The sequence below is a fragment of the Prinia subflava genome, chromosome 11 (genome assembly GCF_021018805.1).
Source record: "Prinia subflava isolate CZ2003 ecotype Zambia chromosome 11, Cam_Psub_1.2, whole genome shotgun sequence".
Lineage (NCBI taxonomy): Eukaryota > Metazoa > Chordata > Aves > Passeriformes > Cisticolidae > Prinia > Prinia subflava.
Genome location: NC_086257.1, coordinates 10,646,683 through 10,673,488, shown reverse-complemented (window position 1 = coordinate 10,673,488; position 26,806 = coordinate 10,646,683). Strand labels below are relative to the sequence as shown.

General features: G+C 36.5%; 1 protein-coding gene across 1 annotated transcript in view; it reads left to right on the top strand.

Annotated features, from left to right (window-relative positions):
* The window catches only part of DNER (delta/notch like EGF repeat containing), a 115,976-nt gene that overhangs the window by 54,205 nt on the left and 34,965 nt on the right, over window positions 1-26,806 (top strand). The window contains exons 3-5 of the mRNA XM_063408390.1: window positions 5,829-5,923; window positions 8,301-8,467; window positions 21,759-21,904. Coding sequence (XP_063264460.1) covers window positions 5,829-5,923; window positions 8,301-8,467; window positions 21,759-21,904 — 408 coding nt within the window. The remainder of the gene's footprint in view (window positions 1-5,828; window positions 5,924-8,300; window positions 8,468-21,758; window positions 21,905-26,806) is intronic.

The following is a 26,806-nucleotide window of genomic DNA, read 5'->3' as shown; positions in this document are numbered from 1 at the left end:
ATTTTAGTTATGACTAAAATATCCCTGTTATCAACCCTGCATTCATCACAGGTCCAAAACATAGCACCATGCAAGCTAGTGTGAGGAAAATTATCTCCATCCCAGCCAAAACCAGCACAGAGCGAATGTCAGATTTTATGAAGCTGACAGTGGATTTGGTGGGTGGCTGGAGACAAGAAGGCAGCTTGCTAATATGATGATCTAGGTAATCTGTCGTTGTGTAAGAGCCTCCTGTGCCTGCTGATGCATCTGCCTCTTGGTGTGATGCTGGCATTGATGGTCTGTGACAGAAAAACAGAGTTTTAATAATATTATCTGGAGGATTGCTGCACACTGGGGTGCGCTGGATCCTCTTGGTGCTGTGGTTGCTGACTCCACAAAGTGACTCTTGCTCAGATGAGCACAGAAACAGACTGCCAGCAGCAGAATTCACTGGGAGATGTGCAGCCTGCCCTACACCAGCTCTCAGTGCTACAATAACTGCTAAGCCTTCTTCAGCTGATACCATTTTTGGATGCAGTCTATCAGTCTCCCCCTGGTGTTCTTCAGAGAGGCACTACTACGGCTGCTCTAAACAATTTTGCTTTTCTTTCCCGCTAGTGAGATATGTTAGGAATAAACATTGATTTTCTCTCTGTTGTGTTTTTTTTTTTCCAAGCATTGTCCCATCTGAAAAGAAACAAGTGCAATGATGGGGAGGTTAAGCTAAATGACATTAGATTTTTCAGAAACCATAATTTTTCTATTCTACGGGGCAAGGGTACTGAAACTGCTTTTTTTTTTCTTTTAGAAATTTGTTCTGAGTTCAATTTCTGTGCTAGAAATTGTCCTGCTTTCACTTATTTTGACAATAAGTAGTACAAGATCCCTCTCCTTTGTTTCTATTCTGTTGCCTTTTATTTTTCTACTTCTCTTTTCACTTTTTATTTGCTGACAGCTGCTCAAAATCTATAGTTTGGATCTAACCTGTTTTATTTCTTTCATATATTATTTTTCCCTTGCATAAGGAAGACTGCCAAATATTTCTTAGAAAATAAAGGATACCTCTTGCCATACTTACAGGGTCAGAAAAGAATAAATCCTGCAGGCCCTATTCTGATACAAAAGTAGTTATATGTTCAGAAAAGCCAAAATTGCACGTTATAAAACTTGCTTTATTGAGCTGAAATTTAATATGAAATCCCTTGGAAGAAAATCTGAAAGAACTAGCATTTACAAGACCATTCCTCATACTGCATTTGTCATGACAATTTCTGCCCTGCTGAGAAACTGAAAGGTTTTCTTTCTTAATGACCATGCCAGTTTTCATGGGGTACCACCCCAGAACACAGCCTTGCTTTTCTCAAAAAACTCGTTTTCTCACTCCTTCCATAACATCTTTTCAAATATGTTTAATTTTTAATTTTTTTTTTACTTTTAAGCACTGATCTTTGCTGTAGGATGAGTTTGTATCCATCTTTTTTATTTAGTTCAAGAGTTATGTTTGCATTCATATATTCTGTTTAATTCTAGAGTAATTTGCTCCACTTTGCCCTGGCTGCAAGAACATGCAGAGTTGTCTGTTGCCCCATTAGGAGTAAAAACGGGGGAATGGCTTTTTGAGATGAGGAAACAAGAGGTTGACCAAAGAGAACACTCTCAGAACAGGAGGAAAGTACCTGAGTCACAGGCATCTGTGTGTGCCTTAGTGTGCACAGCCATGCACACCTATTTGTGGTAAATTTGGGGATATTTTCAAAAGAAACATCTTCACTAAATCCTGCTGAGTGGGGTTTAGTGAAAGCTGTGGTGTCACTGAAGTTGCAATGGCAATTAACAGGAAAGACTTAATAGGCGACTGGCTCATGGGGTGAGTTTTCACTGACAGCCTCACAGTGTAGGTGAGGTTCAAAGCACCTCTGGATTTTTTCTCATTAAAACCCTTGCTCCAAGCAGGGTCAGCTAGGGCAGGTTGCTCAGGACTTTAGTCAGCTGAGACTTAACTCAAAGGGTGGAAATCCCACAACATACCTGGGCAACCTCCTCCACTGTTTGGAACTATCTGTTGGTTTTCAGAAATATTTATTGGAAGAGTAATAGAGTAGTGAGGGCTTTCTAAGGCGCATATGAATTTGGTCGTTTTACTTACAAACCACTTTTAAATTTGAGGAAAGTGTGGCAATTTTGCAAGCAGTAAAAGCCTTCTGCCATTCTATGAACTTGGGCTTGAGATACAAAAGAAATGCAAACATATCATGGAGGCAGAATGGTTGGATTTTGCACTGTCAGGATTGGTCTGCCCGTGTTGATAAGGCCTTGTAGAATTACAAATGTCTGCTCAACTTTTTAAGAAATCTACTATGAAATTTCACATACAATAGCTATTTTCAGAGAACTAATTTCAGCACCGAGAGGCTGCATAGATATAGACTTAAAGTCTATATCTCCTCTTCTAGTATATGCTCCTCTTCTTAGCCTTATTGAATTAAAGTCTACTACACTTAGAAAAGTAATAAAGGCACTCACTCACATAAAAATATTGCCCTGGGATTTATGCATGTATTTCAGCACTTGTTGAATCAAGTATATATCTCATTATTCTCGTTTTGTAAGGCAGGAGAGTATCTGTCTAACTCATGCTATTTAATTTCTTCAGAAAAGTTGTAATATGGAAGGACAATCTGTTGCTCTCTTAGGTACCAGCCCTGATTTTCTTTGCAATCTCTTCTATTCCACTGCCACGGCCTGATAAGGAAATCTAACAAAATCACTGCTGTCTTGTTAAGGCCCAGGTAAAGACTGTAGGAGTAAGAACCCTCAAGATTTCCCTCTTGTTTTCTCAAGTGATGCTGCTCTTTTACCTATGTAAAGTCTAAAAGCATTTGAAACAGAAATACCGTTTTTATATATTATGTTATCTTTTAAGAAAAATATCACATGATTTAGATGCAAACTTATGGAACATTTATGTAAAGAGGAATTCTGTATTTACTGTCAACAATTTGATATTTGATATTTTTAAACTCTAAATAAGTTATTGAAGAATAGTCTTGGATGTATTCTCTGTTGACACAGGAGCTTATCTTTGTAATCAGCTCCTAAGCACACTTTAGGCTCTGGAGGACGCATGAAGGTTTTTTCTTTGGTGACTATTTTTGAGGTAGCTGCATCATTTGTGTAAATGTTTATAAGTCTGTTCCCCAAGAACCTTCTCACTGTCCTGATGTGTCTGTATTATTAAATGTTTCAGGAGAATTGCTGGATGTCATTGCTGTTACGTTTTCTTTTGATTGTCTTTAAATTACATTAGATACCTACTCTATTTGTATTTTTAACTTTAGACTAAAAAATATCTTTATTTTGTCCTCTGAAAATCATTGAAGTATATTTCTCAGTGATTTCAGTTTTAAATATATCCTACCAGTTCTCGCAGCCTTTTTTTTTGAGAGTGAAAATTACAGGTTGTTTTTGTCTTCTGAGTGTCCTTCATTGTTGTAATATATTGGTGTCTTTGCCCTCATTCTTCAGTAGTTCATTTTGAGAGTGCTCTGTTAAGGCATGAAAAGAGACACACTTAAAAATCTTTATAAAAATTTCTCACAGCTGTGAAAAAACTGCAATTTGTTTCTTAATTCAGGTGTCAAAGCTGTCATTTTTTGTCTCCACAGTACTTGCCTGAAATAGGGCACTGCTGGGACCATTATTTTCATGATAAGAGTTTCTGCTTCTTCCTATGTTTTTGTCTGATCTAAGTATCAGAGTCATTAATATATAAAAAAATTCAAATTTCAGCTGTTGTAAAATCCTGGTTTTAACCTCCTACTGGTTTAGATGTTTATTTTACCAGATTCTTAGAGCAGGAAGTCAGGGCCAAGTGCAAATGGAGTTCCTAGAGAAATACACAGAACATTAAAGATCTCTTAATAGAAGAGTCAAAACGATGCATTTTGCCTTCAGTCTTCTAATTATCATTGCAATATTTCCTATGTGTGCTTTTCCTGCTGAGTAATCCTAAGTTCTGATGTGTTTGTAAAGTAAAGGTTTTTTTGGTTTTTTTTTTTTTTCCATTTTGTGAAGGTTAAATCTCAGGTCTTGTTCTGCAGCCACTTTGTTCAGCTCTCGCCGCTATGATTCTTCTTCTTCTAGTTGCAAAGACATCAATACCTTTTCCTTTAAAAACTTCTGATATTAAACAGTAAGGTAAATGAAATGCTTAGATTACAATTTTTCCCCTTATGTTCCAAGGTAATAGATGCATGAAATTGTAAAACTATAGAAATACTATAAAAATGAGTGTATTTCAGATGTAGTATAAGACTGTATGAGAATAGAGATACTTATTTCTTTTTTCCCTTTGTTCCAGTAGGCATGCAGATTCTTAAAGAAAAAAACATTTAAATGTTGGCAAATATAAAAGGAAGAGTGTTAACCAAACTCTTTTTAGATGCATTGTACTTTGACTATTAGGTCCATATTTTTGATTTCTGAGATTTAAAAACTGTAATGCATATATTAGCATTTTTCAAAATTCATTTGAAAAAATACAATAAAATAGTATTTCACTTTTTTTTTTCATGAACTATATGTATTCATATTATATACACCAGGGAATTCAACAATGAAATGAGTAATCCAGACACTGGGAAATCATTCACTTGGGAAATGTGAATACTGAGTATTTGTCTTGTCTGAGACAAGACAAGCTCTGAGTGTCCTAAAAATTATTACTTGCATCATACTTGGACTTCTGTTGTTCATGTATTTACATGTGTTTCATTACATTCATGTAATATTTAAACTGTGAATTTGAATTGTATTTAAATTTACAAATTTTATTCTGCCTTTGCTTTGATGTAAGATTAATTCATGGAAGTGTGTCAGGTTGCATTTTTGCATTTTCACTAAGGTTGATGTAAAAAGTTTACAAATATTCTCTATAGCTGAAGGAATAGCATTGCAAACTACCTAGAAATTTTAAGATTAAACTGATTTGTTATTTTTTTTTCCAGTGTGACATTTCACAGACAAGTTGATGAAGATACATGAGAAGTTATTTAAAACTTCTGATGATATTAAGTAATAGACTCAATTATGCTGCATAAAATATTACTTATTTGAAACAAGTATACCCTTGGAAACAGTAATAATTTTCAAACTGTCTTTAGGAAATTAATACTTCTGCAGATCTGGATAATTAAGGCATCTCTGTGGTTCCTGTGTTGCATGACACCTTGTCTGCATCTCCTCAATGGGGTAACTGATTTCTATGCCTGGTAGGCATCAGTGGATTTGGCAAACTCTTCCTTTCGCTCTTGCTGTGATCATCATTTTTTCCCATCTGAAAGCACTGTTTGTCCAAGCATTTTTCACTTGGAAAGAATAGCAATGGGCAAGTGCGAGAGTGTTTTTCAAAGGAAACCTGTGTTTGGAAGAAAACATATTTCAATATAATAGAACGGCAATGCCTGTATTTGTTACTATAAATCCTTCAGTATTGCATAAATTAATGTTGCACTATTTCTTGGATGTAGCAAATGTTAGAACATTATTTATTATTCTAGAAGAATAGAAAACTATTAATCTTTTTCTAAATATGTTCACTTTGAAAGGAAGATACCTTTAGAAATTCACACTTTTGTGCAGGATTTTCTTTGTTAAAACAAAACCCTGAAAGGATGGTTATGTGAATTTCCAGCACCTTTGTTGGCAACATAAAGGTTTCAGTGAATGTTCCTGAGGATTTTTGGAAGACTGCTGAACTATTAGTGTCACTTATAAAAAAAATCTTTCAGGTTTTCTTCAGTCAGATTTTATAGTTTATTGTTAAATAAAGCTATTTTTCTTTTCAGATAACCCCAGATGTGGCTTGTGGAAATGCCAGTTCCAATACTTCAGCTGGAGGCCGACTTATCTCCTTTGAAGTTCCACAGAATACATCAATAAAGTGAGAATATTCTTATATTTGATGAAATAAAAAAGCACTTTTATTTTCATTTGACTGGATATTTTAGAAAACAGTTTTTCAGATAGTCAAATTTATCAAATGATTCAAAGACTATGAGAGAATTCAGACTTCAAGCACGTAGCAGAGCCATGACAGCTCTTTGCTTGGCATATTTTCTCCCACATATTTAATGTTTTAAAAGATGTAAGCATGTAAGCTGTCTCTGGGCTATCATAATGCATTAGAAATTAGGACAGATGTGTTGAGGATGTCAGTTTGGAGAAGATATGATATTTCCTTCCTACTTTGTGCAGTGAACGCTTTTCCTCCCTTTAACATCATGATGAACTTGCTGATAGGAAGTGTTATTGTTGACTATATAAGTGCATGTATATTGTGCATTTGTTTTTGATTTCTGGGTTATTGCTTTGGACGTCATCATCAGCTGTGAAATCTTTGTGTGTCCTAAAACCCACATTTCTTAAAAAAAATTATTTTTTTCTGTTATTTATTTCTCAAAATCATGCTTCTTGGATCAAATACTTGTTTTGTTACATTTAATTAACAGAACCTGACTTCCTAGAAAGATCTGATTCTGTCAGCTGGGATGAGGCATTTTCTTATTGGAAATTTTATTAAAGAAAAAAAATCTGCCAACGTAGTTCTCTGGCTCACAGCTTTGCTGCAATTTTAGACTTACATTTCCCCGAAATAGCCTACTTTTCTCATACTGTCATCCTATCTTTCAGAATCCCATGTTTCTGTTAAAAAAGGCCATGCTCACAGGAAAAAACAAAGTGATGCAAGCAGACAAGCTGCAGACAGTTTGGAGCAGTAACTGTTAAACGTGGGGGCCATCCCACCCTTCCCACAGCCTCTGAATTGTGCTCATTCATGAGCCTCGGAGATCTGGGAGTGTGGATGCCCTGGCTGGCTGGAATCTAAAGCAAACAAGTGTCTTTTCTTGGGATCAGGAAAAAGCTGGCATTTGTGGACTCTAAAGTTCTATTTAAGGGCCTTGCTGGAGAAACTCCATTTTAAAGGAACTTGCAGAGTACACAGTCAGTTTTGATAATTTTCACACTGTACATGTTTAATAGTTTTGTACCTGGGTAGATTAGTGCAAGTCAGGATCGATTTTTATTTCATTTCATTTACCATCTTAAAGGCTCAAGTAACTTACCTGATTCAACTATCAGCTATCTCTGAAAGGAAATAATTTCAGTTTAATAAGTCGGTTTTGTTTTGATTGTCATATGAGCCCTAAACTGTGTAATAGTGAGACAGTCAGCTTGAGGAGTAGCAATTAGGGTTGTTCTTAAAGAAGGTGCAAATACCATAAAAAATTTGCTTCTTATGATGCCCAGTTGCAACATTTTCTCAACTTCTGTCACATATGACTACTAAACTTTGCTTTTCTTATTTTAAAATCAAATAACAAGTGACCAGGGATAAACTGCCTTGTGTTTTTAGCAGGACTGAAACAATTTCAGTACAGGAAATTGTGGAACAGAGCCTCATCTCTCTGTATTTGGAGGTCTGTTTTCAGCAGGAGAGAATGATCACTTTTTAGCAGTTGGATGCAGTTGTGTTTGTATTTTTGGACGATTGTTCAAACTCATAGGAATTTCCTTCATAGGAAATTAATGCAAATGCTTGGGAGCTCACTGGAAATACGACAGATTTGTATTGTTTCTGTTTGGAGGTGAGCAGGGAATAACAGTACCCTGGGAGCACAGAGACTGCCATAGCGTAGCTCCCTAGCAGAGCCAACAGTGTGGAGGCAGAAGGGGACTGTACATCCAATCTGTCAATATTCAGGAAGGCACCATGGGCTCAGTGACCTTGGGAGCATTACGTGACTCGTTTGATTTACAAGAATAAACTGTCCTGAGTCTTCGATCTGGTGTGGCAAACAAACGAGGATCTCTACCAGGATCTGTCTCCCGCTATTGAGCGAACATTGAGTAAACAGCAGGGCTGGGTGTGCTTCAGCTGCAGAAAATGATGGCACTAGGATGGAGGTACTACTCAAAAAGGTGTAGATACAAAGAGTGGATAAGGATCCTTTATAAGGATTACTTTACTATTATGTGGTATTTATCTTAAACTTTCCTTGGGCATTTAAGATGGTGACCTTCAAGTATTGAAAACTGGGATTCTGTATGATTTAATCTGCTATTACATAAACTGTTATCCAAATCTTACAACTGAAGCATTTTTAAGTTTTGTGGACATGCTAAAGGCATTCAGGATTTTCCTAACTCCATTCTTGCCAGATTTAACTTTCTCATCTTTGTTAAGGTTCAGTTCTACAGTGATGTACTTCCTAATTACACTGATTTCCCTCAAATATTCTCATAATTTCTTTTCTTAGAATAAGGCAAGATGCTACTGCTTCTCTCATCCTGCTATGGAAGGTCACTAGCACTGGATTTAAACAGTGTTCACTTATTGATGGCAGAAGTGTCACTCTTCTCCAGGCACTGGGTGGACTTGTGCTTTCAGAAGAAATGCTTGCATTAGGAAACAACTACTTTATTGGTGAGTAACATGCTGAGTTTCTGTCCATCACCTCCAGGGGACAGCTGATGGTTTATTCATCAGAGGAACGAAGGACTAATTCCTTTAAGTGCTGAAAGATCCTGATGGGATATTGGGACCATGTTTCAGACATTGGTTGATTCAAACCAGACAAGAGTTACACTAAATTCTTACACAGTTGGCACCATTCACTTTAAAACCTACGTCATTTTTATCTGATACTTTGAGATGATGCAAGTTATTTTATATGTCCTATTTTAATAAGTTTTTGGCAAATGCTGCAGTATATAATGCAGCAGGTGAATGCTTGAGGTGTTTCTTTGTCAGATATTTTTTCATGGGAAGTTTTGTGAAGAAGCTTAAGCCTGTAGACATGAGAATTGAAAAAATATATTACAAGATCAGATTTCCTATTATATTTTAACAGTGTTTAATTGCACTACTTTTTTATCTTCTAGTGTTGTCTCTGTGAATATGGAACCTTAGAAATACAATATTTGTTTCACTCAGCAATTAAATGTTAGGCATCTTTGTGGAAGGAGTATAATGAAAATAGCCTGATAAATTATTTTTAAGGGTATGGGAAATAACACAGATTTAGTGCTGTATTTATGCATAGACACAATAGACTTAATTAAATTGAGATTTTGGGCTAGATGTTTTATTATTCCAATGACATGAAACCAAAGTCATTGTAATAACAACACTTATTGTTATCTACTTGAAATGCTGTAAATTTATAAAGGAACTATAAGCTGCCACAATTGTTCTTTGAAAACTTACCATGCTAATAAATGTAAAATTAAATACATTCTGATGTAGAAACACTGGGAAAAATTCCAAGTGTGTAGCTAATACAGAAAATCTCAAATGCAGAAGTAGTACCTTGTTCTTTCTTTTTTCAGCTATCACTTTCTAAAGATACTGCTCGAAGGTTGTTAGTTGAATAATTTAATTCTTATCATCAGTGGTTTCTTTTAGTGATGTTTATTTCCTTCAAATAATTTTCCACTTTCTTTCTTTTAATATTATTATTTCTTCTAAGATACTTAGTTTTAGGCTTTTTTTCCCTTTTAATCTTGTTTTGCAATTAATTTATCAGAGTTAAAGCCTCTCGTGTCTCTGGAATAAATTTTTGCATTTGCTTTTTGGTAGTTAATGTATGATAAAAATATCCTGAAGACAGTATAATTGGTAGCTTTTATGCAGTGTGAAAATGCCTAAAGGCACAGCTTGGTCTGAGCTCTGAAGCAGAGGGCCCAAGTTGCTCTGTGAAGGCTCCACTTGACTGTACAAGCCATGCAGCACAGCTTATTAATTTAGATAACTAAAATATGTATTGTGTTACTCTTTCATAGTTTGTCTTGTCCTACTCATCTCCACAGCTGCATTTTTGTCACTGGGATTCTTATTTTGAATTTTTTTATTGTGTACTGGGTAACATGAGGTGAAAATGTACCTTTTCCTAGATTAATAGAACACGAGGTTGAGTTCATAAAAATGGTTTATTTCATGCAATACAAGTATTCTGAGACCTCTTGCTTTACTTCCATGTGGTTTTTGATACTTTCTTTGGTCTTTCTTTTTAATGTCCTGATAGTGAAATTCATTGTAAAATTTTCCAACTACTGAAACTAAGACATGAATTCTTTTAATTTAAGAAAGAGCCTCTGAATTTCCTTCTCAGTTGTATGGAAATATTCTGCTTACTTCCCATCATTAGTTTTTGTCCAATGAAGTGTAAGTCTTGGGTGTAAAACTTAAAAAGTAACTTAGTTATTTGGTGTGAAAATGAATTTTATCTTTCCTCAACTGAAATCCATGATTCTGCTAATGCTTATAGAAAAATAATACGATTTTTACTTGAGACTTGATCCAGGTGTATGGAAGAGGTCGGCCAATTTGATGTGCTTCTCAAGTTTTTAATCATTTAGCTTTTAATAAGTCACTTGAATAAAGTTTTTCTTATAGACAAATTTCCATGATTCTTGATGGACATGAAAAGTTTATTCTAAGGTACAATAAGTTAAAGTGGGTGATTTTATATAAAAAACCCAATAACATTGTCAGTGCTTTTATTGATGATATGTAAGCCAGGGTGATATGAGGAGGCCACAGAATGCTGTAGGCTTCTGTAAGCAGTCACACAGTAAGGCTGTGCACCATGTCAGTTGATACATTTACTTTATATGATTTCCTCCTCCTTCATCCACTCGTTTTCTGTTTATTCAAATGTGATTTTAAAGGTTTCTTCTCTTAATTGGTGAATTTTGTATAAGAGCATTTTTTTAATCTTGTAAAATTTTCTAATTAGAGCTGTAAAAGAAAAATGAGGACGATCTGAGTGGGTTTTTTTGGTTTGAATTTTTTGTGTGTGTGTCTCTTTTTGATCTACATCCTTTTTGAGTCATTTCTCACTGTGTTCCTTCCAAGTTTTGTTACTCAGCAAGGTACTATAATTGCCTCTTGCAAATCTTTCTGAATAAGTTATTTATGTCAAAGATAAAACATTTAGGGAAATATTATTTGTTTTGTGTTACCTTGTGGTGACACAAGTTTAAGGCTGTTTATACAAGATTGAAAGGGCTCAGAATGTGCTGATTTGCTGATCCTGTGGTTCGGGGCGCAGTGTTTGGAGGTTGGGAAGAATTCTGTTTGTGAGATCTAAAAATAGAGGCTGTCAGCACGGAGCTGTTCACCCCAGAGACAGTACCTGCACTGTGTGAGAACCAGGGGGAGAGAGCAGCACAGCTCACCAAGAAGAGCTCTGTGTTCTCTAGTGGGGTTTATGAAATGGCTGCTGCCTCTGCAAACACTCCCTTGCAGTGCAGGGAAGGAGTCATGGTGCTGTAATTATGCAGCATGATTAAGTGGTTTAATTACAGCATTTGCCCGGCCGTGGCCAGCAGAAGGCTGGCCTGGACGTTCTGTAACACGTTCCTCCCGTGCTTTGCTCAGAGAATTTTTAAAGAGTTTCTCTGTAAGATTTGCTACTACACATGTGCCAGTCTTCTAAACTAATGTGTTATGTTTTATTAGAGTGTACTTATTAGCCAGTGGGGAAGAAACCCCAACATGGTTCAGGCTTTGAACAGAGAGAGTGAGTTGTGTGGAGTAGGAGCAGGGTGAAGCACATGGGCCATGCCAAGGTGCTGGTGGCTTTCAGTGCCAGGGCACTGCTACACAGGGGTGGTCACCAGGAGGTTCTGCAGGACAAGCCAGGTGAGTGTTAGTCTCTGCTCTGCTTTGCAGCAACAATGCCTCTTCTGAAACCAAGATTTAAACAAAGAGTGTTTAACTGAGGGCATTTCGGAGCAGGAGATGTTTTTAATATCACTTCTGTGGAGTGCTGTGGGTGGGCATCAAGATTGGCCAAAGACATAGTGAGAAAGGGAAGCAGGAGAGATTTAATGGTGTCCTTAAATAAGAGATGGAAGTTAAGAGTTCAACACTAAAAACATTATTGAAGTAAAAGGCAGGCTTTCCATTAATTAGACTTACAGATTCGTACTCTTTGTCCCAATGTTCTCTGAAGTTAATGAGAGATTCCTGCATAAACTATTTCTGATATTTATAAAATGTCTCACCAGTATTTGTTTTATTTCTTGATCTTCATATATTCATGCTTGCAGTAATGGTATTAGACTAACATTTGAAAATGAGTTAACTGCAAAACTTTACATTGTTAGAGTCACACACCTATTTCTCATTGCAATATATCTTGGAAAATTGAAATCAGATGAAATACATTTTACAAGTCTGAAAATGTGAGATAAGAATTCCCTGATGCACCGTCAGTTGGTGGAGGAGTCTTTCAGAAGTTCTCATGAATGCTAATGGGTTACAGCTAAAGATCTCTGGGGTGAGTTGAAAGTGCTGCTTGCTGTGTGTTTTGGGGGAAATCTAATCCACCCAGCATTGTGGACTTCTCTCTTTCAGGGAATAATACACTGGATTTTGGAACGTGTATATATTTTCCTATACAAGATTGTTGCAAACGCAGAAGATTTACTGAATTGATTAAATAATAGCTGTCTTGAGAAAAAAGGATGCATTAACATTTTCCTTTAAAAATAAAAAGGGCCTTTAAAGGGCTTTGAAGGACATTCTCAGCTTGTACGGCATCTCCCACAAAAATCCTTTATGATTTGTTGTATGCATCTCTTTTATCCAAGCATGCTATCATCCTCTGACTGAGAACTGGAACATTAATTTTGAGAACATAGGTTGCTGTCAAAATACTGAAGAAACCCAACCCAATGTAGAATAAAAACATTAAAATATTACTTTTTTAAAAAATGCTCCCATTTTAGAAGTTTTACAGTGATTGTACACCATCTGCTTCTGCACGAGTCAATTAATTAACCCTGGTGCTAAATTAATATACCTGTTTACTAAGGCAACAGTTCTGTGCTTCAGGTATATCCAAAGGTACACCTGTGGCTGGCAGACTTGCAGTCAAGCAGGTCTAATTTCACACAGTTTGCAGTCTGCTTGGAAAACTGGTGTATACACACACCTGTGTGGCTGCACAGATAGAAAATCGTATTTAACAGTCCAGTTAGCAGCTAGGACACAAACCAGCTACAGCTTCTTCTTAATGAATTTGGAAATTGAGTAATAATTCATGGAATCACAGAATCTGCTGAGTTAGAAGGGACCCATCAGGATCATCCAGCTCCTGGCCCTGCACAAGGCACCCCAAGAATCCCCCCCGTGCCTGAGAGTGTTGTCCAAACACTGCTTGGACTCTGCCAGCCTTGGTGCTGTGACCACTGCCCTGGAGAGCCTGTGTTGTGCCCAACACCCTCTGGATGGTAAATATTTTCCCAATATCCAACCTAAACCTCCCCTGATCCATCTGTATACCATTTTCCTTTTCAAACCAATACAAAACTGCATATTATATGATTATTGTATGATTACTACTTAGTTTTAAGAAGTGTTTATTTGGAGGTTTTGGGTATTATGTAGGTGAAGCTGGCAGTGCTGACTCTGTGTGCATGCAATCTGTTTCCTTTCTTTCTCCTAACAACATTAAAAAATGAAATTATGTTTTCAGGTCTTTATCATGGCTGCTAGGATATTATTTCTGTTGAAAAAAAGTTCTCCTTCTTATCAGCTTTCATGATAAAATGCTGGAAAAATTGCTTTTCTGCCTTGGTGTGCCCAGAGCTGAAGCAGTAACGATTGGAGCTATTTCAGAAAAATAGTAAAACAAACAGTTGGGCATTAGTATTTTGCCTCCATTTCCCCATAGGCAATATATTAGAAAAGTATGTATATAATTGAAAAAAAAAATGCTTGCAAATAGCTTGAAATTACTTGCTTTTAGGCTTTGTGCTTTATTTAGCACTTTCATGGTGCTGCTTAAGCAGCTGCTTAAAAGGAGAGTAAAGATGCTGCTTAAAAAGCAGCTTTCATGAGATAATGCTACATTAGCTTTTTAGCTTATTGTCTACTTATAAATCAAAGGTAGATATTAAAAGCAAAATTTCTATTTTTCAGATAAGACTGCAGATAATAAGGCAGAAAGTTTAACATCTAATATGAATTAATATTTTTATCTGAACAGAAAATAAATCCTCCAGCACACCCTTTAAATTATAGTGCTTATTTTCATCACAGCAAACAAAAACTGATGTAGACTTGTCAGTTGACATTACTTGGCATGTCATCTGGTTTTCTCCAAGATGCCCAGCCTTTTAGATCAATACAACATAATTAGCTGCTTTAAACTATAATTATCAAGTATTTCAAAAGTATTTCCTTAAATAAAATTGGTAGCTGTACAAACTCACTTGAAAATAGGTGCTCTAGCATCTTTGTGGTGAGATGAAGAGTACTGATGCCATTCAAATGCCAACACCTCTAAGGCAGCTTGCTTGAATTCCACGAAACTTTTTGATGTTTGGCTTAAAAAGGAAAATTAATGCTTGGCTTCTGAAGCACAAGATATCTGCTGCTTTTTAATAAGTGTGGGAGCCATATGGTTCTATGTGAGGAACGATAATATTTTCCAATCCAAAATGCTGTCCTGCCTTTCAAATGCAACAAAGTATTTTCTTTTCTGACTCTGCCCTGAGTGGTTATTTACTCTTCTGTTCTTTGATTATTCAAGGAGTGTCCCTGCAAGGTCTCATCATGCATTAATGAGTGGTCACCAGCCTTACTAGTGCAGCTATATTGAATAGGCAAAAAATGAAACAGTGTAAAAATACTATATGAAAAAAAATATATAGAGATATTTTGAAACAAGTAGGTATTTTCTAACTCTTTACCTGGAAACAACATTTCAGATTAGGAGTCAAATTGTAGCTGGGTCTTTGAGATGTTGTGTTTTGTGTTGTTACAGGCCTCTAAAACATGCACTCATTGCTGTTTAAAGAACGCAGTTTACTGCATCTTGAAATTGTTTTCACTTAAGCAAAAAATCAAATAGGACAATTTTATTTCGTAATAGGAGATGTGTGAATTGAATTCACTGAAAGCCACGTAATCAAGTTACTCTAGCTTTAGCCAGTTGCCCTGTGTCAGCTGAGGGTCTGGGCGAGCTCCCAGTCCATGCAGTCGTTTGACTCAGCCTCTTTCACTCTGGACCAGCTGAACCCTTGTGCCCTGCCCATGCCCTGCTTGGGCATTGGGGCTGTGCCTGTGCCCGGCTGATGTGCAGAACCTCTGTCCCTGTGCGTGACTGTTCTGCTCCTCTTGTGCGAGGCGGCCTCGCTGGGGGAGCTGGTGACAACTGCTCCACTTAGTGGGGTTCTCAGTTTTAAGTGAGAAATTTGCCTGGAAGGGCCCTGTTGTCCGCAGGTTTGAGTGTTGTGCCCAACTGAACATTCCCCTGGGGTTCTGGGCACAAGAGCTAACCTTGTAGAAAATGACCTTTTGGTAAACAATGGCAGCAGCAGCGAAGAGAAAAGCAAAGAGAAGTGTTAATTTCAATGATTTCTTTTAAAAGATAGCCTTGTAAGGCAAAGTGGTGAAGCATTCAGCTGAAATCCAAACCATTCTGAAGAATGCTGTTGGCCTATATAAGAAAGGGTATCTTTATAAATATGACAAAATAAATATCCTGTCCCTTGTGATCAAGTTGCACGTACTTCGTCTCACACATAAATAGATGTAAACATCAGATTAGTTACTATTTTCATACATTGTATTATGTTTTAAGCTAGCATTTAAATAATTTTTACTCTTTAGAGTGATCTTTACTTAATCAATAAATTATTCAAAATTTAATTTTTATTCACTGCTATTTCTAGCAAGTAACAATAGGAAATTATTTTTTTAGTCTGTCTTTGGAGGTTCATCTACTCAAATTTTTAACGTTTGGTGAAATACCTTTGGTTTGTTTCTCTAATTTTAAGATTTGCTGGGCTTTCAGAATTACTTTGGACCGTAGGCAGAGTCCTTGAAGCTGTGGGAGAAGGTCACACTTTAAGCTACTGCCACAGCTCCTTAATAAGCTGAATGCAAGTGGCTTTGTAAGAGTAAGCACACTCCTGCTAGCTGTTTCTTAATTCTGTCATGGGGTTTTTTCCAGTCAAGCTATTAAGTTGGATAATTGTTTAAGTAACAGTGAAATTTAGAAATTGATATTTGTTATAGAGGAAATTTAGTGGAACACGGGAGTTTGCTATGCTAAGTGAATTCAACTGGTTTGCTCAGTTCATAAATATTTTTTACTAGCAGTCCTGCAAAATTGAGCTCCATCTTGGAGGGCAAGCTGGGTGCTGTTTCTTCCCAAAGCTTTGTTAATAATTTTCTGACACTCGAATTTTGCTTTCTCTTACACCAGTGTAACACTATGATTGTGAATCTGTCTCTGGTAGAACTGTAGTGTTGTTACTGAGGATGTAACCCGGGCAGCAGCACTCTTACCTTTCAGTGGTTATGCCTGAGAAGAAAGTGTAGTTTGATTTTAGGAGCCCAGGCTGTCTTCATTGTTGGTAGCAAAGGAAGAAAGCACATCCATCTAAAAACTGACTGTGACTATGAATGCAATTTGGAGAAGACACTGAACGCCATGAGAAGGTTTTCAGTCACCTCTCAGGAAAAATTCTTTAAATTGCTGTTTCATGTGAGTTTGTGAAAAATAAAATATTTGAAACAGTTCTTGAGCTGATTCTCATTAGAATCTATATATACTTTCAAAAGCAGTATCTGATCAAGGCTTCTGTGAATGAAGCACAGTAAGCATGCTGATCTATATAGAATTTGGGAGAGTTGTGCCACCTATAAATAGTGCTATTTGTGGACAAAATAGCAATTTTGCTATTGCAGCTGTATTTTTGTATCCCCAGATGCTAGGTTGCCTAGCAGCATCGTCAGAGAGCGATCTTGGATGTTCTGTACAGCGCTGATGGCACTGATGTGCTGCATCAAAGACTGCAAATGGCATTGATTACCTGTTCCTCACTTCTCGTTTTCTTATGCATGGTAATCATCCTGAAGCAAACTAGGAAAGGATTCCTGACCCATTTTTTATATTCTGTAGAACAGTATTGGTGTCAGGGTCCTAAGGGGATTGGTAGGCCTTAATGACCCTGAGTATTAGTGGCATGGAAAGAGGGGGTAAAATGTTTGTCCATTTGTAAATCAAAATAGGCCTCTAGTACTTCAATAAGTAAAGGTAAATTTTCAGAATTAAGTGCATCATGATAACATCTTGTTATGCTTTTTCACTTGTTAAGTCTCTAAAATGAGTTGAACATGACTTGTATGAACAAGAGAAGGATTGAGCTTGCTTATATATACTAGATGGAAAACTATTGTAATATGCAGTGTCATAACAGAGGGGAATTGGTTCATTTAGTTAAAGTAAATTTTCAGCTTCATGCTTAGATCCAAAAAGGCATTGAAGCATGGTGGTGATTAGTATAGACTTCTGTTTTCATAGTAATTTTCATGGTATTGAATGTTAACTATATCACATGATACACGGACATGAAATAATCTTTGAATAAAATTTGGACATCAAACATTTTAGGAGGAAGAACTAGAATTCAGGTATTCTTTTTTTTTTTTTTTTTCCCTCTGGTAGATACTGTAATAAAAATATAGTTCTCTTTCTTTCCTAGCTTCCTTTCTTTTAAGTAGTATGTCTGCAAAGTTCAATGGCCATAAAAGAAGAGGTTGAGCATATTGACCATTCTTGTTTAGCTTGCTCGATAGTGTTTTCTCTTCTGGTGGGGGAGATGTGGTCAAACAGAAAATTCCTCTGGACTCTTTTACACTTTACGTTAATTCTGTGACTTTCCATCATCTGTGGGTGAACTATCAGGTACACTTACATAGATTCTATCCAGGACCAGTAAGGCTTACAAAGGACATTCAGTATACTTTGATAACAGCAGTGTTTTTTCTAGAAGCTGAAATCTGGAAGTATCATAGCTTCACTAGGTTACTGCATGGCAAGAACTGAAGATGCGCTGCAGGCACACCAAGTACTGCTCCTTTGATGCTGAAGGACTGATGAGACCTGGTTTTCTTGCATTTAACTATATCTCAGTTTCCCATTTTCCAAATAATGAACAGCTGACTGTACTGTACGTGGGGAATGGGGTGGAGAATTTACATCACCTTCTTCTGGGCCCTTTTTAGTTTTCCTACCATCTTGACTTACCAATGCCCTTGGTGCCAGGGCTGCTTACTGTGCAGGGGAGCCGTAGGCACTTGGTGTCTTTGAGAACTTCACTGCTTAGCAAAATGTTGAAGCTGACTACTGACCCCAAAAGCTTTTTGTGTAGGAAAGTGTTGAGAGAGAAAAAGAGAACAGATGGAAACTGATAGACATGGCACTGCTGTCTCATTTCCTTGGGAAACCAGGCTAAAACTAAGTTGAAAACTTGAGGATACTTTGTTGTGAGTGCCCAATCCCCTTGGCAGTCATTCTCACTCATCCAAGAAACCTTGAGGTGAACTCAAAGATCTACACTTCTGTGAACTGGAACTAAAAGGATAAACTACTCTTTCAACCAAGGGTGAATATCTTTGGAATACATGAATTCACTGTGTAGAATACAGAGAAATACATTGGAGCCAAATGCAAAAGGCGTTGGTGTGTGTCAGAGCATGTTGGGTGCATACCAGGAGTTAGTGAATGATTTCTAGTGAAGTGTTTTGCCTTTTGCTGACATTATGTGCAATATGATAACATTCTTGGTGGTCTGTTAGCTTCATTCTTCCCTATTTTGACTGTCCACTGTGAACCAGCTTGCTGACCTCAGACTGCAGTGCTTAGAAGGAAGGTATTGCTCAGAACTGGGGCTTGCGAAGGAAGCAAACCAGTCTGTGTAGTCTAGAAAGCATACTGGTACTGGTAATGGCATGACATGATCTTCTGAAAGTATCTGGATGTAATGATGACACCTGTCATCTTTTAGTTTGACTTTATTCCTTATTTTTCATTCTTAACTTTCTTGATGTGGCTGAAACAGGAGCATCCATACTTTGTGCTCCCAGACATAACATGTGTGGAGCTGCCAGGGTGGAATGAGTTGTAGTGTATTTTACCTTGCATTCTGTGAAGGAAATCATGCAGGCATTTCCCACACTATCAAATATGTGTGCAAAAAGCTTGAAAATGCCTCCTCTGCAATCTAAATGACTACTCACATCACATTATGATTTATTAGGCTTGAGATTTGTTTCTGCAATATTACTGTAAATATCTCAAATCTGAATTCTGCAGCTAAAAATGCTTTTCATGCCATTCTGTTTTAACTGGATTTAGAAAACCAGCAAGGTTGAACTGAACAAGATTACCTGTTCATGTAAACTGCTGTAATATTTTTCTCCAGACCTGAGATGAAAGTAGCTGTAAATATGGTTCCAAAATTATTCTCCCATGTAGAGGTTAAAAATAGAACTGAAAACTCACTCTAGTTCAGTTGCTGTTATGGGAATTGGGAAAGGAATTAATTGAAGTGCTATGACCTGAGTTAAGCAGGGTGTTATATTTAGATGGTCGGACAAGCTTCTTTTAGCCTTAAAACCTATAGATCTCAGAAAGTTGTATGCAACTTCTATAGAGTGAAAATCAATACCCATGTTTGTATTTTTCTAGTATTTACAAATTAGGTGAGATAATTAGAAATTGCAGGAAAATGTGTGGCATATATTCAGAGAGAATAATGATTTTTTCAGTGGTTTGCCTAAGGGCTTTTGATACCAAAATAGTAACAAGATTCAAAGTACAAAGAAGGTTGATTTAATATTTCTTTAGGGAACTGTCCTGAAGAATATGTAACAATCTGCTTCAGACAAGGAAATGTGAACCCAAAGACATTTTCTAAATACCACATTCTTCCAAGCATTCATATATAATTGCATGACTGCCAGTGACAATCGCATTCAATTGTTAAAGAAAAATTCTGGCTGCATCTTTGAACAGATGGGTAAAAATGGGGTATGTATTGAGGCCAGAATAAATTGGCTTGCTTTGAAGAGGTCATCAGATTACAATAATCTTCACTAGCCAAAACAGACCATTAGGCATTTGGAACTATACCCAATACATGTGTTGGTTTTTTTTTTTAAATCTGATCCTTTAAAATATTCAACTAACTTATAGAGGCTGTACTCAAGCTAATGATGTCTATGTAGGATATGAGATTTTCCTGTTTGAAGGTAGGGTTTAGACATCATAGACAGCTAATAGCTGAAGGAATGCAGCATTTTAAAAAGTGAAATCTAAAAATGAAGAACAAAAAATGCAAGTCTTCCACATGATTTTGTGTGGAGTTTGTAGAATTAGTCATGCTTGACACTTCCACACGCAAAATGTAAGTAATGCTTAGCAGCTGTTCTGAAAGAGCATTCACTTCAAATTCTGTTTCATGAAACTTTTGTTTGTTCTTGTTCATTAAAAACATTTTTTACTATTTTTTTCTCTTGACTAAATGTTGTGCCATCTCCAATCTATAATGCAAGAAGCTGAACTGCATCTTTGAAGCTCCTTAGAGGCTTAGGCTGTAAATGGATTTTGCAATTTCAAGTGGAAAATCTAAGAAAAAACATTCTATGTCATACACTGCATCTATTTAGTTGTGTTCTTTTTAAAACTAAGGATATTTGTTCTAAAAACCCATCTATTTTTGCTTAAATTGTCTTAAATTCCTTCTATATTTTCTAAAGAAATGGAGAATCATAGAATGGTTCTGTGCCTGCAACATTCCATTCTGACACTACTACAGTCTTAGGCCCTTTGGAGTCTACCTACACAGAGGAAAGTCAAGGTTTGACAGTCTATGGAAGGATCTTTGGTGGGTTTTTATGCACAAATTCTGCACACAGTATATACACTATACCACACCCATGTTTTCGTGTCAGTGCACATTTATTCTCCCCAAACCAGACAATTAATTGATGTCACACATGGAGGGGCTGTGTCCAGGAGTCTAATCAGTGTGCTGGAACAAGCACAAATGAAGTACAGGAGCAGGGGCTGTGTATTCTGACATGAACTCTGACTTTATCCCATATGTCACAGGCTGTGTATGTGCCCCATTTTATCTTTCCTGTTGTTTTTCTTTTATTTTTCAGATAAATCTCTTAGGACTATGTGTGATAGTGTTGTTATGCTCCAGTGTGTTTTAATAGCTACCAACCACAATTTTTTTCATTCCATGCAACTACAGGTGCTAGCCAGAGATTCATGAATCTTCCTGTTCCTTGTCCAGTGTTCCTATTTCCATATTTAGTTCATCTCCACTTGCTAGATCAGCTTATAGAGAGATCAGACATTCAATAATACTTCCATTGCAAATAAACAAAGAAATGCTGTCAAGTGGTATAAGTATATTCTTGCAAACATCATAAAAAACAGAGCCAAAGGGTTTCTCCATCTTTTACCAGTGTAATGAATCTGAGTATTTTTTAGCTCTGAAGGTAACTTTTATGAATTCATTTAAATGTATTCCTCCACAAAATTTGATTTTCGTGTTCCTTGTCATTAAAGAAATATTTTTTTTAGCTTTTCAAAAAGTAGCAGGAAAAAGCATTAAATTTTGAAACCTAAAAAATGTAGGTTTGAGCTCTGGAAGTAGATCTGTTTCACCATCCTGCCTTCCTTTTTTAAATCAATATAATGAGGTTTGTCTTCAAACTGTGTTTTAACTTGTATTTACATGCCTTGCATTCAGAGAGGTGTGTATTAAGTATGAGCAATTTTCTTCTTAGTTGACAATTTATTTCAAATCAGTTTCATTTGTTTGCCTAGCTGCAGAGCATTAACAGTATCCGCCTATTTTGTCATATAACAAGAATATTTTCTTTTTTTTTTCAGGTTTTTTGAATGATTCAGTTACCAAGTGCATTGTGGCTCTGCGCCTGACCGTGGTGGTGAAAGTGAGCACCTGCATGCCTGTGGGAAGCCTTTCAGACACCTTCCCGTGTTCAGGGAAGGGGAAATGCATCACCAAGCCACACGAGGTAAGGTCAACTCACCAGGACATTCCTGTAATGTGGCAATTCCAGGATGGTTTAAACACAGGGCAAATTGTCCCTGGTGTCTGTACCTTGCAGCTGTGTAAAAGGTGTCAAAAGCCCACAGGGGTCACTAAATAACAACAATATTGATCACCTGAAAATCAAGCACTGGAAGTAAGAAAATAACAGAAACAAGATGCAAAGATTCACACCCTGCCCTGGCAATGAGGACAATTGGTCAAATCAGGTATAAGGGAATTTGTTCTGCATCTTCCAGTCCCTGTAGAAGGAAGTTTCTCTAGCAGAGGACCACGGCACGGGCACTTGGGATCTCCAGCCTCCAGGCCAATGTGCTCAGGTTTGTGAAGTTCTCCACCTTTAGGTCAGCTTTAATCTAGTGCTTCTCTCTCCACGTTTTAATAATTGCTTACTCAGAATAGACTGACCAGTGCAATGGAATTACCTGGCCGTAATTAGGAGAAGAAACAGAATGGAGTGATTTGGCAGTGGTTGCAAGGTTTCCTGTACAGCTTTGTCCTTTACATAATACTGCACTGAGGGATTACGATGGCAATTCCACCAGACACTGGGGATTTTGTGTGATCTAGCAACATAAGAAAATAAGAGCCAAATCTGTGAAATTTGCTTTTACAAAACCAGACTGGGCTTTTGTGATTTACATACTGTATACTCTATCACCTTCTATACATGTTGTTTTATTTCATGGATTAAAAGTCATTTACAGCACAAATATGCACAGTTAATCTTTGGTTTTATTAATATTCGTTTGGGAGATAAAAGCAGTAGTAACTGTTGAGTAAATATTAACAGCTGTGAGCCTGCTGTGAGCACAAAAAATTTGGCATATTGAGTGAATTCACTTTTAGTTCATCTGCTACCATTTTCTGATTTAAATTCTCAATAAGCATGTTTGATAGAAAATGGTGTTTTTGGGTTTTGAATTGGAACAACAATAATTAAATTGCCACAGTAATCTATACATACATGGCAGTACTAACATCTGGAATAATTATCTGTTTTATTTCTCAAAATGAATTTTGTAAAATGCTTGAGGTAATGTGTGAACATAATTATTGCAAGATGAATTTAGAAATAAATGCTACTTTACTATACCAGCTGGCTAGTATCCAAATAAATTATTCATTCAGATGCAGCGTTCTATTTCATAGTCCAATTTTTGGGCTTTACTGTATTTATAATTTTTATTTTATAAATTCAGTATTTAGAATTTGACTTACAATAATATGTTAAATAATAAATAAATAAATTAATAATTAAATAAATAGTGTGTTCAGTTTTACTATGCATAATGGCATATCAAAATATCGTCTTTTCCCATTTTTGTCAATTTGAGAGTTAAATCTTTTGATAGATTGCCTCATTTTGTATATTTTCATGTTGTTTGTCCAATTTTATGACTCTAATTTCTTTCTCTTGTTGCATGTCGTGCTACAAAATAAAAATAAATTGCTTCCCATATCCATGCAGAAGAATTAATGCTTTTCTATATTAAGGGAAAGGCATATATGGCCCCTAATACTTATCCATGTCTTATTTATCTTTTAAGATATAGCAAATAAAGTAAAATTTTCTTAAAAAAAGACAGACAGATTGGCTTCACAGCAAGAAAGAGAAGCAATTATTTAACTCAAAAAAGATAAACCAATATCTTTATGTTCCTACCTGTAATCTTGACATTGGAAGCTTTATATGTTAACACCAGAACAGTGAGTGATGAGAGAGCCCTGCCTTGTGCACATGCAGGCTATCATTTTCCCTGGCAAGTGAATAGAAAAAAATAGCATTGTTCATATCTTTCCACCATTCTTTCTCTGAACCTAATAACAGGAAAATTTATTGAGGCAGTGTTTTTGGTATAACAAGCACTAGGCTGTAATGAAAAAACCCCTCTGGCTGAAGTTGTGGCACACAGAAACCATGTCAAAATCCATTTCTGAAGAGTATCTATCAATTAATCACAGTCAGAGATCAAGAATTAGCAGGATTATCAATACATCTAAATATAAAAACAATATATATAAAGATTAATGTAAATATATTTATATGACCATAAAAGATATTCAGCTATCTTCAAATAAAATTTTAACTGCAGAAATGCAATTGCTTCTATTTTTGCTGTTGCAAACGGCTGCTGAGTTTTCTAGAACTTGAACAAATGAGGAATGCTTCCAGTGATCTCTCAAATGCCATCAAACCTGTACTGGGCTGGGGTAACTTGCTAAAACATCAGATACAGTGACCAAAATGAAGTTAATTTGTATCCAGCCTCCTACTCCAGGGGGAGTCCAAATGCCGTGTTGTCTTTTTGTCTGTGCTGTGTTTCTAAATCCCTGAGCTTTCCTTGCTCTTTAGCCTATTAGGTGCTTCAGAGAACTTCAGACAGGAAACTGATTCATGCCCAGCATAAGATAAAAACAGAAGGTGCACGTTTCTTTAAGTGGAATGTTTTTGCCATTGTTTAACTCAAATTGTGTGAGATGTGCTCTAAAATATCTTGATGATTTCTGTAACGATGCAGTGAGCGGCTGCCAAAATTACACACTCAACATGACAACCATTGTGTCATTCCCACCATGCACTTCTCTTTGTAGGGCATAAACTTTAATTTTCTTTAAATTTAAAACCCTTTGTGATTTGCTGTTTGTTTTTATCCATAATTCATTCTGCTTTGCACAATCTGCGGGATGCAAAGCAACTTCTTAGAAGAATGCATAAAAGGCCCAATGCCATGAGCAAGCTCAGAGCTCTGCTGGCTGTGGTTGTTGCTGCCAGTGCCAAGAAGATTAATGGTTGTCTTCGGGGTTTTATGCACTTCACAGTTTTATTTCAAATCTAGTAGAATGTAAAAGAATGTAGGAACACATCTGCTTATTGGGAAATTTAAATGTAGTTAACAATCTGCAGGGATATAAGCACTGGAGGTTACTGTTGTGTATAGAGTGCATATAACTATAAACAAATGAATTCTGGTCTAGTCTTGGCCAGTTTTTACTCATTCCTTGCTGATCTGTAACTTGACTTCTACTCAGCCAGATGCTTTTTATAGAGTGTGATTATGAAAAGCAAAGTTCTAATGCTAAGTTTTGTTTTCAATTATTGTTGCTTTTGAATGGAACATAAAATTCATCATTTGGAGCTGTGATGTGAGGTGATGCTGAGCTCAAGTGATGCCTTTTCCTTCCTTTGTATGAGCTTTGTATCTGTTTTGCTGCCATGCTTGCCACTTGTCCTCAAGGGAACAGGAATGTGTCAGAAGTGTAGCACTGCTCTTGGCATCATCACAATATAAACACCACTCTCACATTTATGTACTTGGCTTTACACCAGGATGAGTTAACAGCAGTTAATGGAAGAGAAAAGTTTTGATGTTAACCCAAAGGGGAGAGATTTGTCTGGTGTGAATTTCCAATTTCTTGTGAGATTTTGAAGTGAACTTGGGCCATCCATTGATTGTGAGTGCCACAATTTTGCTTACACAAGAGGCTGTTTCTCTCACAGATTGCTCTGTTCCATAACTTTGGCTCTCCCATATAAAATGTGGATTGGCTGACTATGTAAATATGAAATGTTATTGCTAGATTTAGAACCCATGAGATTTACACAAAAATATCTGGCCTTTGCCTGCACTGAGGAATAATATATTGAATTGAATAGCAGTGGTTTCCACATCTTCTGTGCAGGCTGGAAGCTTTGTGATAGATCCATTTGATAATAACCTGTAAAAAGGCAGATTACAAAACCCCTCATGCATACCTGAAGTTATGCTGTCCTGCATATGGACTTATTTTCCTGAGTATGCTCTGAAGTAAGTAATTGTCATGCAATGTTTTGCTCAAATATTATAGTAACTCTCTCTGAGTTGTACTAAATACTGAAAGTCTTTCTCAGTAAGAGAGAGAAGACATTAGTTTTGGTCTGGCCATCTTAATAACTTCTTTGCTACAGTGAAAAAAAGGATTTATTACTCTCCTAATTAGAATAGCAAAAAAGTACTATACTCCAGCTATATTTATAATATGGTACAGGTTGGATCATAGCAAATTATTTTAAAAAATTATTTTATTGCTGTCCAAAATCACACGATAGATTTGCACTTAAATAAAATACACAGATGATCTCTTCAGTGATCGTAGATAATTTTGGAGTTCTTAGTGTCATTAATTCTAGCAGAGTGGCAGTGTGGAGCTGCTTCTTGACTCATTTTTCCTCAAATTTACTAGTACATGTTATCTATTCAGGAAAAAAAAGTAATATCAAATGGGGTAAGTGATGATAAACTAATCTTCTCCACAGAATATCTTGTCAGCATCTCAGAACTGTTACCTGTCATTAGATATCTCAAATTGAAGGATTACAATGCTTTTCTTTTGCAGCTTTCAAACCCCATTTTGTTAACTATTCTTTATGGTAAATGGATCTCTCTATCAAGCTCTTGGACAGATATATTATCTGAGTCTTTTTAAACTTCCTATTTCACCATCATTGTTGAAGCAGTGACTGTTGCATTGTTTAAATGTATTAATACCCACATTGTACTGCTGAGCTTTTAGTGCAGGCAGAGCCATGCTGTTTGTGTCTCTGTAGACAGCTCACATGAATTATCTTTAAAGATAGTTACTGTGCTATGTGAGTATAGTAATTTTGGCTCTGTTTTGCTTTCCTGTCTTTCCTTTGTTGAACTACAGCCTTGTTTGAAACCTGTCATTGGTGACGTGTGAGATATTCAGAGCTGCTTTGTGAAGAGGCTGGGGTTAATTCCAGAACACGTGTAGGCTGTACCCTTAAGAGGGGCTTCTGGCACTCCTGATAAATAAAATACTCATGGTTTTGAGTTTTGAAGATGTATCATATTTATTCTTGTAT